Raw genomic sequence first — 18215 nt, 5'->3', positions numbered from 1 at the left:
TGGTGCCTCTTTGCCCAGAGAAACACTGGAGGAGGAAATAGCCTCTTGAGCTCTGATCAGGGCTGCATATTAAAACTGCAACAGGCCAGGGTCAAAAAACAACAGAAATGTCAGGAAGGGACTTTTTCTGACTCTGGCTATAACATTCAATATGAAGGTGCCCCAAAAGGCTGCACTGCCTCCCCAGGGATCTTTTCTGAAATCACTGCCTCAGAGAGCTGGAGAGACAGGGCCTGAAAGATGGGCCCAAGTGATGTTTCTCCAGCCCACACACCTCCACCCAGTGCTCCGTTGTCCCTCCAGCTGCAGCAGGTGCTGCCCCTGGGGACATGCAGCCCCAGGGACACGTCACCCCAGAGCTCCATGGCTCTGGAGACATGCAGCCCTGGGGTTGCAAGGAGACTGAGCACAGCAATAATGCAACCAGGGGCTGGGGACCCCTGTCCCCACTCACAAAATCAGCATCGAAGGAAGCCGGCTGCCCTCTTAGCCCCAGACACCCCTGTCCACCCCAAGCTCCAGGCTTAGAGCTACAACCAAAACCAGGAGACACCCAAGAGCGAGACCCAGAGCCGGGAATTTTCAGCTGCATGGGGTAACAGGTTCCAGGTTTTGCTTTCTCTCCCTGTATTCCCTGCAGGCTCCGGTGTTGCTCTCAGCCCAAGCATCCCCACGGGCTGCAGGACGTCCAGGATCCGGCCAGCCCCTTCCCTCGGGCCGCCCTGGGACTCCCCCCGGGGCAGCTCCTCAGGATTCATCCCTCCTCATGGATCCCCCCTTCCCAAAAGCAGCACGGCCCTGTCCCCTGCCAGCTCCTCTCACTAATTTTAGCTTTCAGGCACGAAAGATACGGTGCAATTAAAAACCAAAAGTAACCCCTGAGGACTGCTGGGGAGAAAAGCGTGCAAAACTGTAAGAAAAAGCCAACAGCCAAACCTAAACCCCTGCAATTTCTGTAAGAAATAAACCCTACCCACAAAATAAAAAGACGTTTAACGTTTCATGCATTTCACTTAGATTTTTTTGTTCTTTAACTGACAAATAGAAAAGGCGGGCGCTGTCTGGGCTTGGAAACGGATGGCAAATGGCACAGACCTGGCAGGGAGGAAGGCAGGCACCGAGGCACCACTGGGAACTCTCCCTCCTTTCTTCCTCTTCTTCTTTTTACGGTATTGCTGGGGCTCCAAGGAAGAAAAAAAAAAAAAAAAAAAAAGCTACCGTTTAAACGGTGCTTTTTCCCTTTACTGCCGAAAAACAGGCTGATAATTAATGCAGGAATTGGGAAAAAAATATGTAGACCTGGTTTTATTTATGCGACCTTCCTTTGAAATTTAAAGAGACTTGTGAAGATATCCGAAACTAGGAAATTTTACGAAAAAAAAAAAAAAAGTAAAAATCTAGAAGAACCTTAACAAGATTTTCGTTTCTTTTCACCCTTTTCTTCTTTATACACGCTTGAAATATATTATATTTTATGTTCGGTGAATTGTATATTCATCAGGCTCATGAAAACACTTTGCCGCGCATGTATTTGCCAGTTTGTCTCCCTCATATATTTTATTTTTGCACGGATTTCTTCCCAACAGGATTTCTCTCTGCAAAACAAGCCGCGGGAGCCCTCGGAGTTTTAATTTTAGGAAGAGGATGCAGAAGCGGGACCCTCCGGAGAAACAAACCCATTCCCCGCCAGATCGCCACAAAAACCGAACAACGGATAATTTCCACCCTTCGGGAAAAAAAAAAAAAAAAAAAAAAAAAAAGCTCAAAGGCCTGATCCTGCTCCTGTGGATGAACCCGTCGGGAGCCCCGGGGCGATGAAGCGCTCCGGCCGACCCCCCCGGCTCCGGCCCGGCCGCGCTGAGCTGAGCCCGGTTTCTCGGTGCCTCCGTTTGCAGAATTCCAGGGTGGGAGAAGAGGAACCGGCCGCGCCAAACCCGCGCGTCTCAGGGCAAAAATAAAAGCAGGTCCGGGCGTCCCGGGGTAGGAGGGGGTATTTCCCTTCTTTTTGTTTGTTCGGTTAGGGGTTTTTTTTGTTGTTGTTGAATTTAGGGAATTTTTTGTTTGTTTGGGAGTTTTTTGGTCGGTCGGTTGGTTGGTTGGGATTTGGGGGGACAGAGGAGAGAGGGAACGTTGTGTGGTTTTTTTATATTTATTTATTATTATCTGGAAGTGCTCGTCGGTCCCGCCAGAAGCGGCAGCCCCCCCCCCCGGGGGATTTTGCGGGACGGGGGTGACACCCTCCCGCCCGTGCCTCCCCCGGGGCAGCCCAGCTGCACCGCGGCAAGTGCGGGAAAAGAAACGGGGCCGTCTTGGGAAGCCGCCTTCCCGATGCAGGGGGACGAGGAGGAAAGGCAGAGCCACCCACCCTGCAAAGGGTTCGCGGGGGCAGGTCGGCGGGGACAGGGGGACCCCCGCCCGTCCCACGGCTTGCCCTTGGGGCAGCCGATTTCATGCCTCTCCGGTTGTGGGTCACAGGCTGGGCCCTCGCCGGAGCAGAGGGGACGTGGCCGGGAGACGCCGGAGCAGGGGTGGGGGTCAGGGCTCTGTAACTCTACCCGCCCGAGTTCATCCTCCCACCGGTCTCGGCGGAGCCGATTCTCGGGAAAGGGCTCCGGGCTGGGTCCCTCTGCAGGGAGCCCCGGGGGAACCCGCAGACCCCGGCGGGGCTGAGAGCACCCCCGGGCAGGGCAGTAGCTGGGAACGCTGCCGGTCCCTCATCTCCGAGGGGTGGGGGCGGGGGGCGGGAAATCACTTTTAAGACAAATAAAGCCCAAATACCGTCTCATGTTAAATGCGGCTCCCCCTCTCCGGGCTACACGGCCAAGGGCGGACCCGGATCCCCGGGTGGGGGTGTCGGAGCAGGGCCCCGCTGCCCCGGCCCTGCCCCGGTGCGGCCCCCCCGGGCTCCCGGGGAGCGCAAAGCGCGCATGGTGACATCGCAAGACGGATCGGATTTGCACGGCCAGCAGGAAGTATCCGAGAAGTCAGACCTTTATCTCCTCTGGAAAACATCGTGCGGACAGACAAGCTGCAAACGCCCTGAAATCCTTGCGGCTGTTTCAGGCTTCCCAGCCAAGCGCTGCTCCCATTCCCACTGGAGCCGCTGGGAAGCTTTTTGCCCAGGGGGAGGTGGATCGGGCCAAAGCTCCGAGGGAGAGGGCAGAGAAGCCCCGCCGCATTTAGAGCTTTGTCCTCCGAAACAGCCCACGCCTCATAGTGCCTGGAAGGTATTTCGTTTTTAAAAGAGTTTTCTTGACCATCGCTACACACCGGTGCGTCCCGGCTACCGGACGCGTGTGTCAAACCGGTGTGGCATTTACTAAACGTGAAAGTCTCTTCGGTTGTTCAATTTTCCCGTCCCTGAAATAACCGTATTGCTTTTGTCCTGTGTGCGTCCCCCTTAGAAACGGAACGAACAAGCGCTTTTGTAATTAACGGGCCGCGTTAAAAAGCTTTCGCTCGAGCGCAGGAAAACGGCGGGTCCCGAAGGCAGCGTTAATAACGCGACCGCTGGAGTAACGGGTCCCCGGGTGCTGGGCGAGGGGCAGCGAGAAAGGCGACGAAATCCCAGATCGGTCTCTCGTCACCAGCGAACCCAGCACAGTTACAGGCAGAAAAAGTTACAGGCAAGGGAAAAAAAAGGTTTTGATTTATCTGAGCGGCTCCCAGCTTTCACTTCAGCCGGGGGGAAAAAACCACCTCCAGCGCCCGAGGTGCAAGAGCTGACTTAATTGTCAGATTCCAGGCACGGAGCCCAGGGCAGGAGGGGAAAATCCACGGTGGCATTTACTATTCAAGTCCCCCCCGCCCAGGCCACCCCGCCCGAGTCACCGACGGAGGCGGAAAGCGGCGACCGAGCCATCTCCCGGGCCCTGCCTGGAAAGCGGAGGGGGGAGCGGGGGCGACCAAACCCGAAACAACACGGGAGAGTTTTAGTCCGGGCTTTGCATAAAATTGTCCTGAAATAAAGGGAAGACACTCGGGTGCTTTCTGGCTGCTGCATTGGCGTGCTGTGCCCTGGCATCAGTCCGCCCGGCTGCATCAGCGCTCTCCAGCCCGTTTGCACGGAGGGAAAGGGCCCGATGCTCTCCGAAGTGCCCGGCAGGGCTGCGGCAGCGGCGGGCAGGAACCCCGGAGACCGAGCGGCGGCGGGGATGGCAGCGGAGCGGCCACCTCGCACCTGCCCCGCCGCCGGATAACGGGGCTGTCCCGGAGGAATCGTCCTCCCCCCCGGCTGCCGCAGCCGTCCCGGCCACCGGGCAGAGGGGAGGCACCTCGCCACGGCCCCCTTCACGTCAAGGTCAAAACTCTCTTTTTTTCTTGCGCGGTGCCCGAGGACGGGGAGGCCAGGGCCGCGGAGAGGGGCCGCTCTCACCGGCAGCGGCCCCGGCGGTGGAGGCAGAGCCGAGGAAAGGCGGGCTTCGTTAGAGGCTGAAAGGGGAAAAAAGAAAGGGGGAGGGAGGGGAAGGAGGAAAAACACCGGGGGGGGGGGGAGGTAACAAGAAAAGAAGGGTTTAGCTGCAGAAGAGCGGAGCGCCTGGACAGCTCCAAAGTCCTTTTCCTCCGCAGAAATCCAGAGGGGTGAAAGCAAACCCGGCCCCAGCCGCCTCCCGCAGCCGGGCAGTGGGGACCCCCCCAACCCCCAGGCCCCCTCGGGACCCCCGGTGGGACCTCGCCGCGGCGGACGCGCAGAGCAGACCAGCTATCACGCTGGAAGGATTTGTTCAACCAGGGCTCGCCGTTTCGTAGCGTGCCTTTTCTAATCGTTTGAAAGAAATAACTGGCAAAAAAACCTCGGGGAGCCCTCGGGGACCCGCAGAGATCCCGAAGTCCCAGCGGCTCCCGCCGCCCACCATGGGAACCGGGAGATTGGCACAAATTCTCGCAAGGAAACCCTAATAGGCTATTTCTGGACTACTGGCTCTCAACAAATCTATAGCACCTGAAGTGTTAGCACTCAATTAGTGACAAGGTTTCAAACCCCGGCGTTTACTGGTGAGGTATAAACAGAGTCCGGGGGAGATAGCCGGGAATTAGAGCGGGAGGGGGCTCTGGACATCTTAACCGACTGGGATTAAGAGGAAAACTTTTTTAAAAGGCCCCATGTCTCTCTCTCTAAACAGTCCGAGGTGTCGAAAGCTCAGGGGGAGAGAGGATGTGCTCTCCGGAGCTAATTGCGGGGTTGGGGTGGCTTGTTTGTTTGTTTGTTTTCAGCAAGAAAAGTTTTTGCTTTTAAACGAATCGCATTTAGCAATCCCGGGGAGAAGCAACGAGCGGGTGCGGAAGACAACCCTCGCCTGCGAGGGGCTTTTCTAGGCGTGGGGGCTAGACTCAGTCCCGAGAGGGCAGCGAGAACAACCTGCGAATGGCGGGAGAGAGCAGGGCACCCCCAACACACACTTTCCCCTTGAGCCAGGAAAACGGCAGCGGCTTTGCTTCCCCCGTCTCCACAACGTACACCCACGGGGGCTGGGTCCCGGCTGGATGGGTGGGCTGGAGAAGGTGTTTCAGGGCGCTCCTCCGGGGTCCCCCACTCCCTTTACTCCTTTCTGCGTGTTATTTAAACGCGATTCTAATTTCGCACCCGCTGGCCTGTAATCAAAACAGACCCCAGGGGCTGCGGTTGTCTCACAGAGGGCAAAAGCGGTGCGGGAGAGCTCAGGGTGCGGGTGATGCCTCCCCTCCACTCCTGCCCCGGGGGCTCAGCCGGGGCGGCCGGGCAGGAGGGAGACCGAGCCGCGGCGCCGGAGGGCTGCAAGCAGGGTCCGGAGCTCGGTGAACCGGTCGCCTTTGTCCCCTCTGCTCGGCTGTCATCGGCCGAGACGCCGTTTGCAGTGGGAGCCTGGCCTCAGCGGGCTGCCGGAAAGCACCGGCAAAGAGGGGAAAGGGGGGGTGGGGGGAAATGGGTGCTGAGCCCCGACCCGGAAAGTCCGTGAGCTGCTGTATGTCAGTAACTTACTCATCAATCAGCCGGACACAGAGCAGACCTGGCCTCTCTTTGCGCAGTGTTTGCTTTTTCACCAATTATTGCGGCCCTGCAGCTCTTTTTGTTGATACAGTAGTTCTAAAAAGTGCTAATGTTCATTTATCAGGGGGCCGAGCCCGGGACTCCCACTAGTTGTGATTCTTCCAAAAATATAAACACGAAGAGAAGGGCTAAGGCTAAAGCCCCCATTTGTTTCTAAACTGCAGTATTAAAAGTGATGCATTGTTGAAGATAAAGCGGAGATAACGCTGTCTGTCTCCAATGAATGTCTCCCCGACGCATTAATGACATTCCAAATGATAGCTCCGGCTTATCGTTCAATTAATCACTTCCACCCTCTGCAGCCGGGCCCACATCGATCGGGAGCCGCCGTGTGACTGGGGGTCTGGAGGAAGCCCGTCAATCCTCAATTCACAGCAGTTTGTCGGCCGGCAGCTCTCTCCTCCCGGTGGCCACGGAGCCCGCCGGCGTGGCTGCCCCGCCGGGGATGCGCTCCGGGACCCGATTCCCACCGGGTCGGGGCCGCTTTCCCCTCCGGGTTCACCGGGACAGGGGGACCTCCAGGGCAGGCACTGCCTTCCGAGCTCCAGGCCCGACCTGGGAAGGGCGTTTTGGGGCCGGGATGGAGGAAGGGAGCGCCGTACTCCGTTTCTCCCGTCCCGAGGGAAGTGGGTACCCCTAAGACAAGCGAAACTGCGGCCGCGGGTGTGGATTTGGGGGGGGGGGGGGGGGGGGGGGGAATCAGGATCACTTCTTTATTATAGTATGTATCTAACCTATCCCCATTAGCTTGCAATAAAAAGGAGGCAACAGGGTTAGAAAGACCACCGGGCGGTGCAGAGGGCAAGGGGTACCGCAGACACCCGGCAAAGTCCCGCCGCAAGCCCCTCTCCTGAGCCGAGCTGCCGAGGCTGCCTCCACCTTTCCCGGGCACTTAACCCCTTCTCCTGCAACTGAGGAAAATCCCCTCCGACTTGTTTCCCAGGGAATTCCGCAGGAAGCGCAGCCACGAAGAGCGAGATGGACGCTCGGCCGCCCCCCTCCCCTCATTAAATAGCAATATTTCAGGCCTCCCCGTACACGCTAATCGCTCCAACTGTCATCGCAAGATCCGGATCCGGTTCGCGGACAAACGGCTCTCAGGACACCCGCAGACGGCTGCAAGCGAGGGGCTGCGAGCGCCGGGGCTGTGGCTGCTGCCGCACCGGGCAGCGGGGCCCAGAGAGCGGGACCAAAGTCACGGCATCGCCCGTAAAAACATCCTCAGCTAAATTCCCCAGAAGGGAGCCCAAGGGTGCCGAGACACAAAATCTCAGGAAGGGGAGCGGGAGAGGGGACAGGAGCAGCCCGGAGAGGGGAGCTGCGGGCAGGTGTCCGCCTTTCCACTCGCCCCGGAGGGTTTTCCTCCGGCTGCGGAAGGAGGAAGGATTTGCAAAACTCGCCCTGAGGCCCCGCGTCTTCCCCGGGCAGGGCCCAGCCGAGGAACATCCCCCCCCAACTCACCGCATCCCCGCAGGGCTCCTCCGCTCGGCTCCCCGGGCCCTGCCTTATCTCCCGCCGGCCCCGGCCGCGGGGGCTTGGAGGGGACGAGCCCATGCCCGTGCCTCCCGGAGCCGGGCGGGCCGCACCGAATAACTCCCTGGAGGAGATTTTTTTAGTTAATTTTTTTTTTTTTTTTTTTTTTTACCTCGCCCCCCCGAAGCCAGAAGGCGCCGTAACGCCCCTCCTCAACCTGCGACTTTGCCACTAAGGTTTATTTTAACGACTCCAAGCGCGTTAAGTTAATGAGCCCCCCACTTCTGCTGCGGGGAGCCGGCCGGCACCGGTGCTCGTCCCCGGCCGCAGCCCCGCGCCCGGTTGCTTTGACTTATTCCTCTCTACCCCCCAGAACCCCTATATCTTTTGCAACGCCTTCAACCCGCGTTTCTTGCAGACAGTGCTTTGAGGGGGGGGTTGTTTTGTTTGAAAGCTTTACAAAGAGACGGAGGGCGGGGGGGGGGGAACCTAACCAGCATTTCTCTCTCCAAAGCCAGGCAAGGGCTGTTGAGGGTCTCTCTCCCGTCAGCTGGACTTTGCGGGCGTTGTGCTGCTTGAGAGTATCTGAATAAATCCTAAAAGCGGATTTCCTCTTGAGCGCGCTTCACACAAGAGCGCACTCCCGTTGTCTAGTTCCTGCGATCGGATACTGCAGAATACTAAAAACGAAACCTCCGTTCCCTCGCTTAAAAAAAAGAAAAATAAAATGAAATCAGCACATATTTGGTTGATGGTTTCCTCCCGGCCTGTTTATTTAATCTGACTGTATGATAGATAGCATCAGATAGTGGCTTTGTACACATTAGGCCATTCTGGATTTTTTTTTTTTTTAATGGATCAACAAACTCAGCGGGGAAAAGCTGGATAAATACAGTGCCGCCCCTTTAAATGAGTGGGGATGTTTTTGAGATGTATTACTATATTAGGTGACATGGAACTTTGCATCTCTCATACCATCACTGCAATGTTGGCCAATAGAAAGCTAAAGTCACCCAAAAACTGCCTAGTCCCTCCTTCCCTTCCCTTATGGTCTGGTCCTACCTGCCTCCAGTGCACAAGTCAAGGCTACTCGCGGGAATGCTATGTGCCCCCTCCGTGAGCCCACGCTCCACCACTGCTCCAGGTTGGCTGCTCCTCACCTGCTTTTCCATGACCCTGGGCTCCGGCCGCTGCCCTGCTCTCCTCCGCAATGTTTCCTAGCCCTGTGACAACGACACCCTTCTCGGTGAAGGATATTTTGAACTTGGAACACCATCAGAGCGGCCTGGCCTCCATGGAGCTCTCCTCGCTGTCCTCCCCCTCCTGTATGCTGGCCACCTTCAAGCAGGAGGCGTACAGCGCCGAGCCCCCGGCCCTGCCCGACCTGCGGGAGGAGCTGCCCGAGGCCCACCCGGCCAAAACCCCCGCCGCCTTCCCCGGCTCCTACTACGTTAAAAGCTACGTGGAAATGGACTCGGCCAAGGACGCCAAGGACAAGAAAGGTAAAGCCAGCGAGGAACGGCGGGGCTGGCCGGCGCTCGCCGGGGGAGCTGAGAAAAAAGGAGGGCAAGCGGAAGGCGACCCGCAGCCCGGGGCTGGGCTCTCGGCCGAGGGAGGCTCAGGATCCCCCGGGGAGGCGGGGGGAAGAGGGGACGGTGCGGGGCTGCCGGGGGAAGGCACCGCGCCCGGCCTCGGGGCCCGGGGAGGAAGAGCATCTTCATCCCCTCCTAGGATCCGCGGGACAGACGCACGGCGGGGAGCGTCCCACCGAGCCCGGTCCGGGAGACCCCTACCAGGGCTCCCCCGAGCGGGGCAGGGGCCGCGGCCGCGCTGGCTGCCCGACGGGAGGGGCAAAACTGCAGGATGATACGAGAGGCCTCGAGTCTTTCCAGAAATTAGGCAACAAATCTGATTTCTAATTCTCTCGGCTGAGCGAATGGGGTCGGGGTGGGATTCGGTACAAAAGCTACACGCGGTAAATTCGCGCTGTGGCACAGGCGGCCGCGACTCAAATCAGGGCACGGAGCATCCTTGTTTTCAAACAAACAACAACAACAACAAAAAAAAGACCGTCAGAAAATTACTAAGGAGGTACTTAAAGAGCGGGGCAGGGCCGGTCCCGCTGCCGCAGGACCGGGTCGCCGCGGCGGCCTGCGGGGCCGGGGAAGAGCCGGGGGCACGGGGCTCACTCACGATGCATGCGGTTTATTGAACGCTGCTTTACTTATTTATTTTACACATTTTTTTTTCCTCCCCCGTTTTCCTTTGCCCATTTATTTTGCTGCAGAACTGTGCTCCCTGCACAAGAGCCTGGAGCAGGAGAAAAGAGACCTGGAAGATCCCGAGCGCCCCAGACAGAGGAAAAGGAGGAAACCTCGCGTCCTCTTTTCTCAAGCCCAAGTCTACGAACTGGAGAGAAGGTTCAAGCAGCAGAAATACCTCTCAGCTCCCGAGAGAGACCATCTAGCGAACGTCCTAAAGCTCACCTCCACCCAGGTGAAAATTTGGTTCCAGAATCGAAGGTATAAATGCAAAAGGCAGAGACAGGATCAGACCCTCGAAATGGTGGGCATCCCTCCCCCCCGGCGGATAGCGGTGCCGGTGCTGGTGCGCGATGGGAAGCCCTGCCTGGGAGAGTCTTCTCCCTACAGTTCGCCGTACAATGTCAGCATTAACCCCTATAGCTACAACGCCTACCCCGCGTACACTAATTACAACAGCCCCGCCTGCAACGCCAACTACAACTGCAACTACCCCTCCATGCAGACCATGCAGCCCTCGGCGGCCGGCAACAACTTCATGAACTTCAGCGTAGGGGACTTGAATTCAGTGCAGACGCCCATCCCGCAGGGAAACGCGGGGATCTCCACGTTGCACGGGATCCGAGCCTGGTAGAGCCGCCCCCGCACCCAGCCCACTCCCCTCCGTGGACCACGGCCACCGGCGAGACCGCGGGGCCGGGGATGGAGGGGCTTCGGCCGCGCCTGCGAGCCGGTCTCGGGACATTTCCAGGCTGCGGGGGGATGAGGACGGTTCATTGCAGCATCCCGATGGGGTTCTCGAGCGTGGCGGCCATTTCCAGCGGGGAATTCTTCAGTATTTCGTGCGATCCTTGCGCTTCGGGCCGGGCCGGGCGGGCAGCGCGCAGGGGGAGCTCAGCGCTGCCCGCAGCCCCCGACCCGTGCGCCCGGCCCCGGCCCCTCTCGCTCTCCCTTCTATGGGGGTCTTCTCCCCGGTAATTCCCCTCATTCCTTCCTACAAAGCAGCCTGTCATTTTGCTTGAGTTGAACCCAACAACAGCTAGCCCTACAACTCTTTTTTTTTTTTTTTTCCTCTTCAATTTTTACTCTATACTAATTATTATTGAGATCCACATTTAATATTTTTGCACTTCCCGTGCGGTCCCCGCTCTCCGGCCAGTTCAGCATCTCGCCAGCGCCCAGATCTCCCCTTGCCAGGCTGCTAACGCCGGCCTCGGCTGCGCTCCGCAGGCGCCCGGTACCGGGCCGGGAGCGGGTATCGCCAGGGCACGGATGAGGACAGACCCCACAACCACCACCCCCCCGAACGAGGAATACAGACACTCCGACCTGCCAGGTCCCCGTAGGGTTATGCACTAAAACCTGAGTTAGTATTGAAATGCACTGTCCGCCCCTCGCCCCGCCGTCCGTTCGTACGTGTTTCCCTTTGCTGTACAAGCTGATGGAGATCAGCGAGTTGTCATTAAAGAGAGTGGCTTAACCTTGCGCGTCCCTGGCCTTCCTTGTGCGGCACGGCCCCCACCCCCCCCAACATCCCCCGCCGACGGAGCCGCCCGCCCCGGGGGCTCTCACCGGCCGCACGCTGCCGCCTCCTCCGCTCCGGGAGCCCTTCCCTGCCGGTTCCCCCCCACCCCCCCCGCCCCCTTCGCTTCGTGTAGCCCTCCCGTCATTTCAGTATTTCCCATTTTGATGCCTGCCAACCGTGCTTCTATTTTAACGTCTTTCAAAAACAATTTAAAAAGCCGCTTTTTGAGGTGACAGCCCGGGCAGGACCGCTGTGCACCGGCCGCGTCCCGTTCCCCACCCGGGCTGGAGTGGGAGTCATCCCCGTTCCTTCCCATCGCTCCGAGTCTCCGGGGGCGAGGAGCGAGCGGCTGATTTCTTCCCTGTACAGAAAAGCAATGCAAGGGGGGTACAAGCACCCCAAGCCATAAACCAAGGGGATCGGCCTCTGCCGAATCATGGGAACTGTCCCCCGCATCCGCGGGAGGTTTCCGCGGCCCCTCTGCGCCCTGTCCCCATGAGGGAGAGGGGCAAAGGACCCCCCGCCTGCCCCGGGGCAGCGAGTGGGGCTCCACACCGCCCGGGTCCCTGCCTCTCCTCTGCCTCGGCACCAGCCTCTCGGCCGCTTTTACAGTAGTCGCTATCAAATGTCAATTATTGGGAGTGAGAAACAACAAACATTGTAATTCAGCGCAGTCAAAACATCCTCTGAGTGTCTGAGATTGTCCGGCCCGGTGACAAGGCGATTAGAGGAACCCGCAATCTCTCCCGCCTTGGCCATATCGGTCCCATCAGTAAACAGGGATGGAGACAGGGTGGCTGTGGCCCTGGGACATAGGATGAAAGGCTGCCGGTGAAGGGAAGCTGCCTGCAGCCTCTATCCCTCCTTCCCAAGGGGACCAACCTCACACACACACACACCCCGAGGTAGGATTGCACAGATAAGGAGCTCCGACCGCCTTCCTATCTCTGGAAATGGAAGACGAGCCTTGGGTGCTGCTCACAAAGCCCCTAATGCAGCATAGACACCTGTCTGGGGCTCAGGGCTGGGCAAAGGGTGGCCTTCTGCCCCCACCCCACCCCGAGTCTGCCTCGGGGGCACTTACCCAGAGAGACAGAGGGACATCGGGTCTGTTACAACAAAGGGGACCAGAGCCTGCCAGCCTGAAGCAGGGACACAGGGTTGCCGGCCCCTAAGTGCACAGGAGCTGGGGCCGGCCCCACAGCTGTGCAGCCCGGGAAGAACCAAAGGCTACTTCTCCTCATTTGAAATCTCTCTAACCCCGATATCACTGGCTGCATTATGACTTTTGCCTTCTTCCTACACAGGCTTTGCCTTAGAAGGACACAGACTTCAGCAGATGCTGGAGAGGCAGCAGGTTAGCCAGAAAATACTCTGCTGTAAGAGAGCCAAGGGTGTCTACCTTTCCAAGAGCCCTGGGCAAAGAGCATGGGAGTGGGCAGAAGAAAGCCAGGCTTAAACTCTGTCACTGTTGGATGCTGTAGTGGAGTCGCAGTTTGGTGCCTCAGTTTGCCTGATCTGTAAAATAAGCACAAATCTGCCATGCCGCTCCGTGACACTGGTGTCACTGGCAGATGGATCCTGCCACTGCGGAGCTTGGCCAGGATCAGAGCTCACAGGCAGCCCTCAGGAGACAGGACAAGTCCTGAGTTGACATAAGGGTAAGCATTAAGATTAGCTAAAACTTGAACCGCTACTTTCAGAAGCTGGCCCCGAGTAGGGCCCTTTACTAAGTGGTCTACCAAGGTGGACTGTACTGAGACTCCAGGAAAAGCCACAGGAAAAAGTACCTCCACACATCAACACAGCAGCCGTCTCCACATACTCCAAATATCCTTTCCCTTCCTCAGATCTCTTCATTTCTTAAAATCTGTTTCTTTTCCTCTCAGAGGTACAGCTATCAGGGAATGCAACTGTCCAGTGGGATTTCAGCCTCCTGTTGCACTGCAGAGGCTGTTCTGGGCACCAGCTTTGGGCCTGATTTCCAGGACTGTGCTCATTCTCAGTAGGGATGGACGTACTACAGCCTCTGCTCACACCGCTGCTTGCACACTCCCCTCCTCCCCACGCTTCCCCATTCCTGTGGGAATTGCATCACGAGCAGATGCATGGCAGGATAAGACGGGGGCTTGGAACAGCAGCTGGAGCCTTGGAGCCAGTTCAGAAAGCGATTTAGGCAGAGGACACAGCCGCAGCTGGCTGAGGCCGAGCGCCGTGCGGCAGTCCCAGCTCTGGCAGAGGCACCGGCAGCCGCAGAGCAAGGCCCGGTTAAAGACCTTTCATTAGCTGGATTAAGGGGAAGCGCAAGAGAGATATATAGTAGGAATTAACCCCCGGCACACTGATTTTGGCCAAGGGGGGCTCACTGTCTTCACATACACAGACACCCCATTTCTATTAGTCCTGATCTTCCAGTCTGTCTCACCCCCGGCTGCAGCTCCACAGCAAGAACAGCCTCCGCAGCCAGTACAGCCAACAGGGTCAGGCGGCGGTAAAAGGTCTCCCCAGGACTTCCAAAAGTACCCAGGCTGTCGGCACACACCACAGCACGGTGATGTGCCCTCCTGGGTCCAATCCTCTCAAAGGCTTAGAAAAACTGAACGCATCAAACTTGATATGTTTCTCTGTCCGAGTCTGAAGTGTTTCAGATCTACAGAATGATATGAAAAGCCTGTGCTTAGAAAACAGTATTCCAGGGGAAAGTGCGGACTACTGGTGCTTCCCTGGGGAACCTGGAATCAGAGATCCTCTTGGTGTTTGGGGTCGTGCTAGAAGGTGTAGAAAGGAGGTTTTAATAAGATTTGCGTTTGGATTTGGTCTCACTGTCCTCAGCTTTTTTTTTTTTTTTTTTTTTTTTTGGATTACACAGCCTGGCACTGGCATTCATTTCTCTGTTTTAGACCAGCTTTTTTAGAAGAATTCAGTGCTCCAGCTCCACCTGAAGGTAACAGGGCAAGTGCAGCTCAGCCCACTTGTCTTCTGGAGACAAACTGCATATGGTAGGTTTATACAAACCATTTGGAATTCACAGTTTGTATAGGAACAAGTTGTCAGCTGTAAGGGACCAATACCAAATCCCTCGTCTTTAGCATTTTTGTAGGAACTGAAGTAATTGTTTTTCCCAAATAACACCCCTGCAGTTCCTAAACTGCATCTGTGGCCAGAATTTTATTCCTTAAGTTCAAGGAGTTTTCACATAGAAAGTTATTCTCTGGAGTCAGAAAACAAGAGATACGATCCTGGAAGGAATTAGCAAAATGTTTCAATGTTCCCGAGGAGCCCAGCAGGAAAACAACAGACCAACAACCCTCTCCCTATCCCCCTGCTCCCAATTCATCTCACTGACAACAGTTTAGATCAATATCAGCCTTAAGTGATTTCTTGTTAAAGGGGATTATTAAGAAGAATCAATACCTTTAAAATGCTACTCCACGTTGTCTCCAAAGTGAGAAAGGGATAGGCTTTCAGGCTGGAGTCTGATTTTTCATTCCTGGGTGGTTAGTTATTGACTACAACATGAACTCAATGCTACATCTTGATGCAGAAAGAGAGGGAAGTGGGGATTTCTCCTACCAGAAGATCAAGCACTGGCAAAACATTTGTGAAAGTTAATCAATCAAGGTTTAGCAAAGTGACATGGAATAAGTTCCTTGAAAATCACTACCTGTCTCCTGCAGTCATTTTAAACCCTGCCACTCCAGAGCATCAGTCAGGAAGAAAGCTGCATTTACTTGGAGCAGTCCATCAGCCACAGGCCTTTCCTAACCTCTCCCTAGTTCATTTCCACACCAAAAGGAATTCCAGTGGGTTTTATTCCACCAGCTTTTCCTCTCTCAAAACAGCTTGTTTTATTATTTTAGTAAAAACTCTCATCTAGCCTCAACAGAGGTCTCATCCTTACTGCTTCCTTCACTTCATGCATAGTGCGCTGATCCACACAGATTTTCCCTTCTAGGTGCTAACAAGGGATCTTTAAGGATCTCAAACTCCCCTCTTCTCACTTCCCACCGCAGCCTTCAGGAAACACAGAGTAAAAGCTCCAGCTGAACTCGATTATTGCTGCTGGTTCTAGCTAGTGTGAAGGTTGTACTGCTGTGCCTTAGCTAACTGACCAGTTTTAAAGCATCTCTACCATTTTTATGGTAGTACTGCACCGGCTTGCCCCAGGCTGTTGCTTGGAATGGCTACTAGAGCTGATGGGCTGGCTGAGACTGAGTAAAAACAGGGGATTTTGCTTAAAGAAGTTACTCGAACTGCAAATCACAAACAAGCCAGGTCGATGGAGTCTGGATGAATATGCTAAGAGGCAGGATAAGACAGAAAATAAACTGTTTCCCAGAAACTGAGCAAGAGGAAAAGCTGACAGAAGCCCAGGCAGAGAGATGAAAATTCAGCAAAGCAGGGCATTTTAAAACCAGCTCTGTGTGCTGAGCAGTAGATGTGCTGACTCCACTGAGACTATAAGATGTCTGTTAAGTCATCCCTGCTTAAAATAGCTTCTTTTTTTTTTTTTTTTTTAAGTGTCAACAAAGAAGCCTGGGCAAATGGCTAAACCACAGGTCTGTAAGTCAGGAGATCTGGGCACTTTTCCCAGCTCCGTTAGAGAAGGGCATCATGTTTGCAATTGGGTCAGCAAAGGCAGATGCTGACTCCTACACAGCTGTAAGCACCGGCCGTGCAAGTGCAGGGGCTCACAAATAAGGTTCGCAGAGACCACTCAATACTTGCTTAGTTTGAAGTGCTGGAAAAATAAGTTGTCCAAAAGGAAAAATGAACTTGCAAAGGGGCAGAATCTCTTAGTGGCCAAAATAATTTTATTTCTTAGGGTTGGATAAAATTAATTGGTCTTGGGGAGACATCCTGGAGCTAAATTACTATTTGTGGAGATGAGTAGGCTGAAGGAGGAACAAGCATGAATGACACTACTGTACAGTGGGCAAGGTCAGGAGTTAAAAGGCTCAAATAGGAAAAGAAAAGCAAGTTTGTCAAGTATTTCAAATTCTGCTAACTGCTCTAACTACTACTTAGTAAGAAACATAGCAAACATAATTTAGAAAGGCATTTTAGTCCTAGAACCAACAAATCATGTTGTTGAACAAATTGTTAACTTCCACAGTTAAAAACATCTACTCTCAGAAACATTTTCTAGGTGTTCTGCATATTGGGAATAGGATTTGGTGCACTCTGCTGCTGCAATATACCATGGTTTATTTTAGCACAGCAGTCATTTCCTAAATAGATTGCACTGTCCTCCAGCATAAGCTTTGAATAAGTCACAGTACTGGCTCCTAGAAATTGCCCCCAAATCCCATCTTCCTGGCCAGGATTTTTTTTGTACTCCTTACTATCTGTGAAAAATAAAAGCTGCTTTCAGAGCAGTCACTGCAGTCAGCGGAGGTGCAGCGTACAGATGTGCACAGTGCTGGCTGCCTGTCATCAAGACAAGCCCTTAAAAAACAGGTCACAAAAAAAACCCCACCCAATATCCAAACCCATTTCAGTCAAATAAATAAGTTTCTTATATTTTTAAGTACCAAAAAACTACATTGAAGTCCTACTGCCTGGCTTCAGCAAGTTAGTTCTAATGATATCAAGGAGATTATTTATGCTGTTTCAGGGAAGGAAAATATAAATCTTGGTTGAGTTGAGGTTTCACGTACTGCTTTATGCATTGTGCAGTGTCAGCTGCTGCTTCCCTCCCCGCCGCATACCCACTGAGACAGGTCCAGATCCATCCCGCAATTACACACACTTAACTTTACGGACATGCTTAATCCCACTGAAGATTCTCATACCGACATGGAGAGCGTACGAGGGCTCAGAGTGGAAGTAGACGGACATGCTGACACCCGGCTACATTTCTGGCATCCTCACATGCTGAGGCTCTAGTATCCTTCTGCTATTTATTTCTGGTTATGAGGGTCAGAGGAGTTTTTACACTTGTTCTGGGTTACTGGGTATATCTGAGTTTTTCTTTCCAATTACATGCCCAGAAAACAATCCATACCCTGTACAGCAGTGAGTATTGCAAGAGACCCCATCCTATAGCCGCTAAACATACAAGGATGCCACACGTACAGCCACGCTCAGAATGCAGGTTCCTCACTGCCATCTTTATAGACAGCCCTTTTCAAGCAATGACAAAAAACCCGCTTTACTTAACCCTCATTCTGAAGACACAAAAGCAGAATTGCTGCTATAAAAAGCGACGTTCTGCCATATCTCTCATCCAACACTCACAGGCATCCAGCATGCCCGTCTAGGACCTCGGGTTAATTTCTCCTTTTAGATGCACACACACACACAAAAAAAAAACCAAACCACAGTGAGAACTGCTGGTCATTGGCACCTCCGAAAGGCAGGCCTGAAGCGACTACATTTGTCTGGTTAGACACCAATTTAGAGCCCACCAGTATTTCACCTTGAGAATTTAAGACTAAACGATTTCTTACACAATGGGGCATTAGAACTGGAAACCAAATTTCCCTATTCAGTCCTCTGTGGTAACGTTGTCTATAGCGTTTTTCATTTTTATACACACAAAGATTAGTTCCCTTTTAACAAGATGAAAGTAAATACTTGATATTTTTCCCCACAAAAAAAAAAATAATAAAAATAGTAGGAGCACACAAGAGAATCACCCCTTGTGCAGCACACTGGAACCACAGGCACAGTTTTAGTTTAATTTCCAAATATCCTCTTTGCTTTTCTTTCTTTCCTAACCACATTTCCAGTCCTATTGGTCTCAATATTCTGGTTGTGAAAACACTGTGCTCTGCCCCTTTGATCAGCTAGTGAAAAGCCCTTTCATGTCTTGCTGTCTTCATTACCTTACATTTTAATTGCTGGCCTTGCATGGGACAGACAGGTGGTACAAGGTCACAACAGGAGATGATGGATGGCTTTTGGCAGTGCGTGTCCAGATTAC

At 54.3% G+C, this 18215-nt stretch overlaps 1 protein-coding gene across 1 annotated transcript; it reads left to right on the top strand.

Annotated features, from left to right (window-relative positions):
- Positions 1 to 7677: 7677 nt before the first annotated feature.
- Positions 7678 to 11247, top strand: NKX2-5 (NK2 homeobox 5). The gene is made up of 2 exons (XM_074156217.1): positions 7678 to 9003; positions 9789 to 11247. Exons 1-2 carry the CDS (start codon positions 8712 to 8714, stop codon positions 10394 to 10396), a joined length of 900 nt encoding a protein of 299 aa, XP_074012318.1. The 5' UTR covers positions 7678 to 8711; the 3' UTR covers positions 10397 to 11247.
- The last annotated feature ends 6968 nt before the right edge of the window (positions 11248 to 18215 follow it).

The sequence above is a fragment of the Numenius arquata genome, chromosome 11 (genome assembly GCF_964106895.1).
Source record: "Numenius arquata chromosome 11, bNumArq3.hap1.1, whole genome shotgun sequence".
NCBI lineage: Eukaryota > Metazoa > Chordata > Aves > Charadriiformes > Scolopacidae > Numenius > Numenius arquata.
The sequence above is the reverse complement of the archived record's forward strand: the minus strand, read 5'-3'. Positions and strand labels throughout refer to the sequence as shown.

Excerpts from the sequence above, each read along its gene's own strand:
- NKX2-5 (XM_074156217.1), top strand. The coding sequence starts at position 8,712 with ATGTTTCCTAGCCCTGTGACAACGACACCCTTCTCGGTGAAGGATATT. Across the intron at positions 9,004-9,788 it reads GGACGCCAAGGACAAGAAAG|AACTGTGCTCCCTGCACAAG; the intron begins GTAAAGCCAGCG and ends ATTTTGCTGCAG.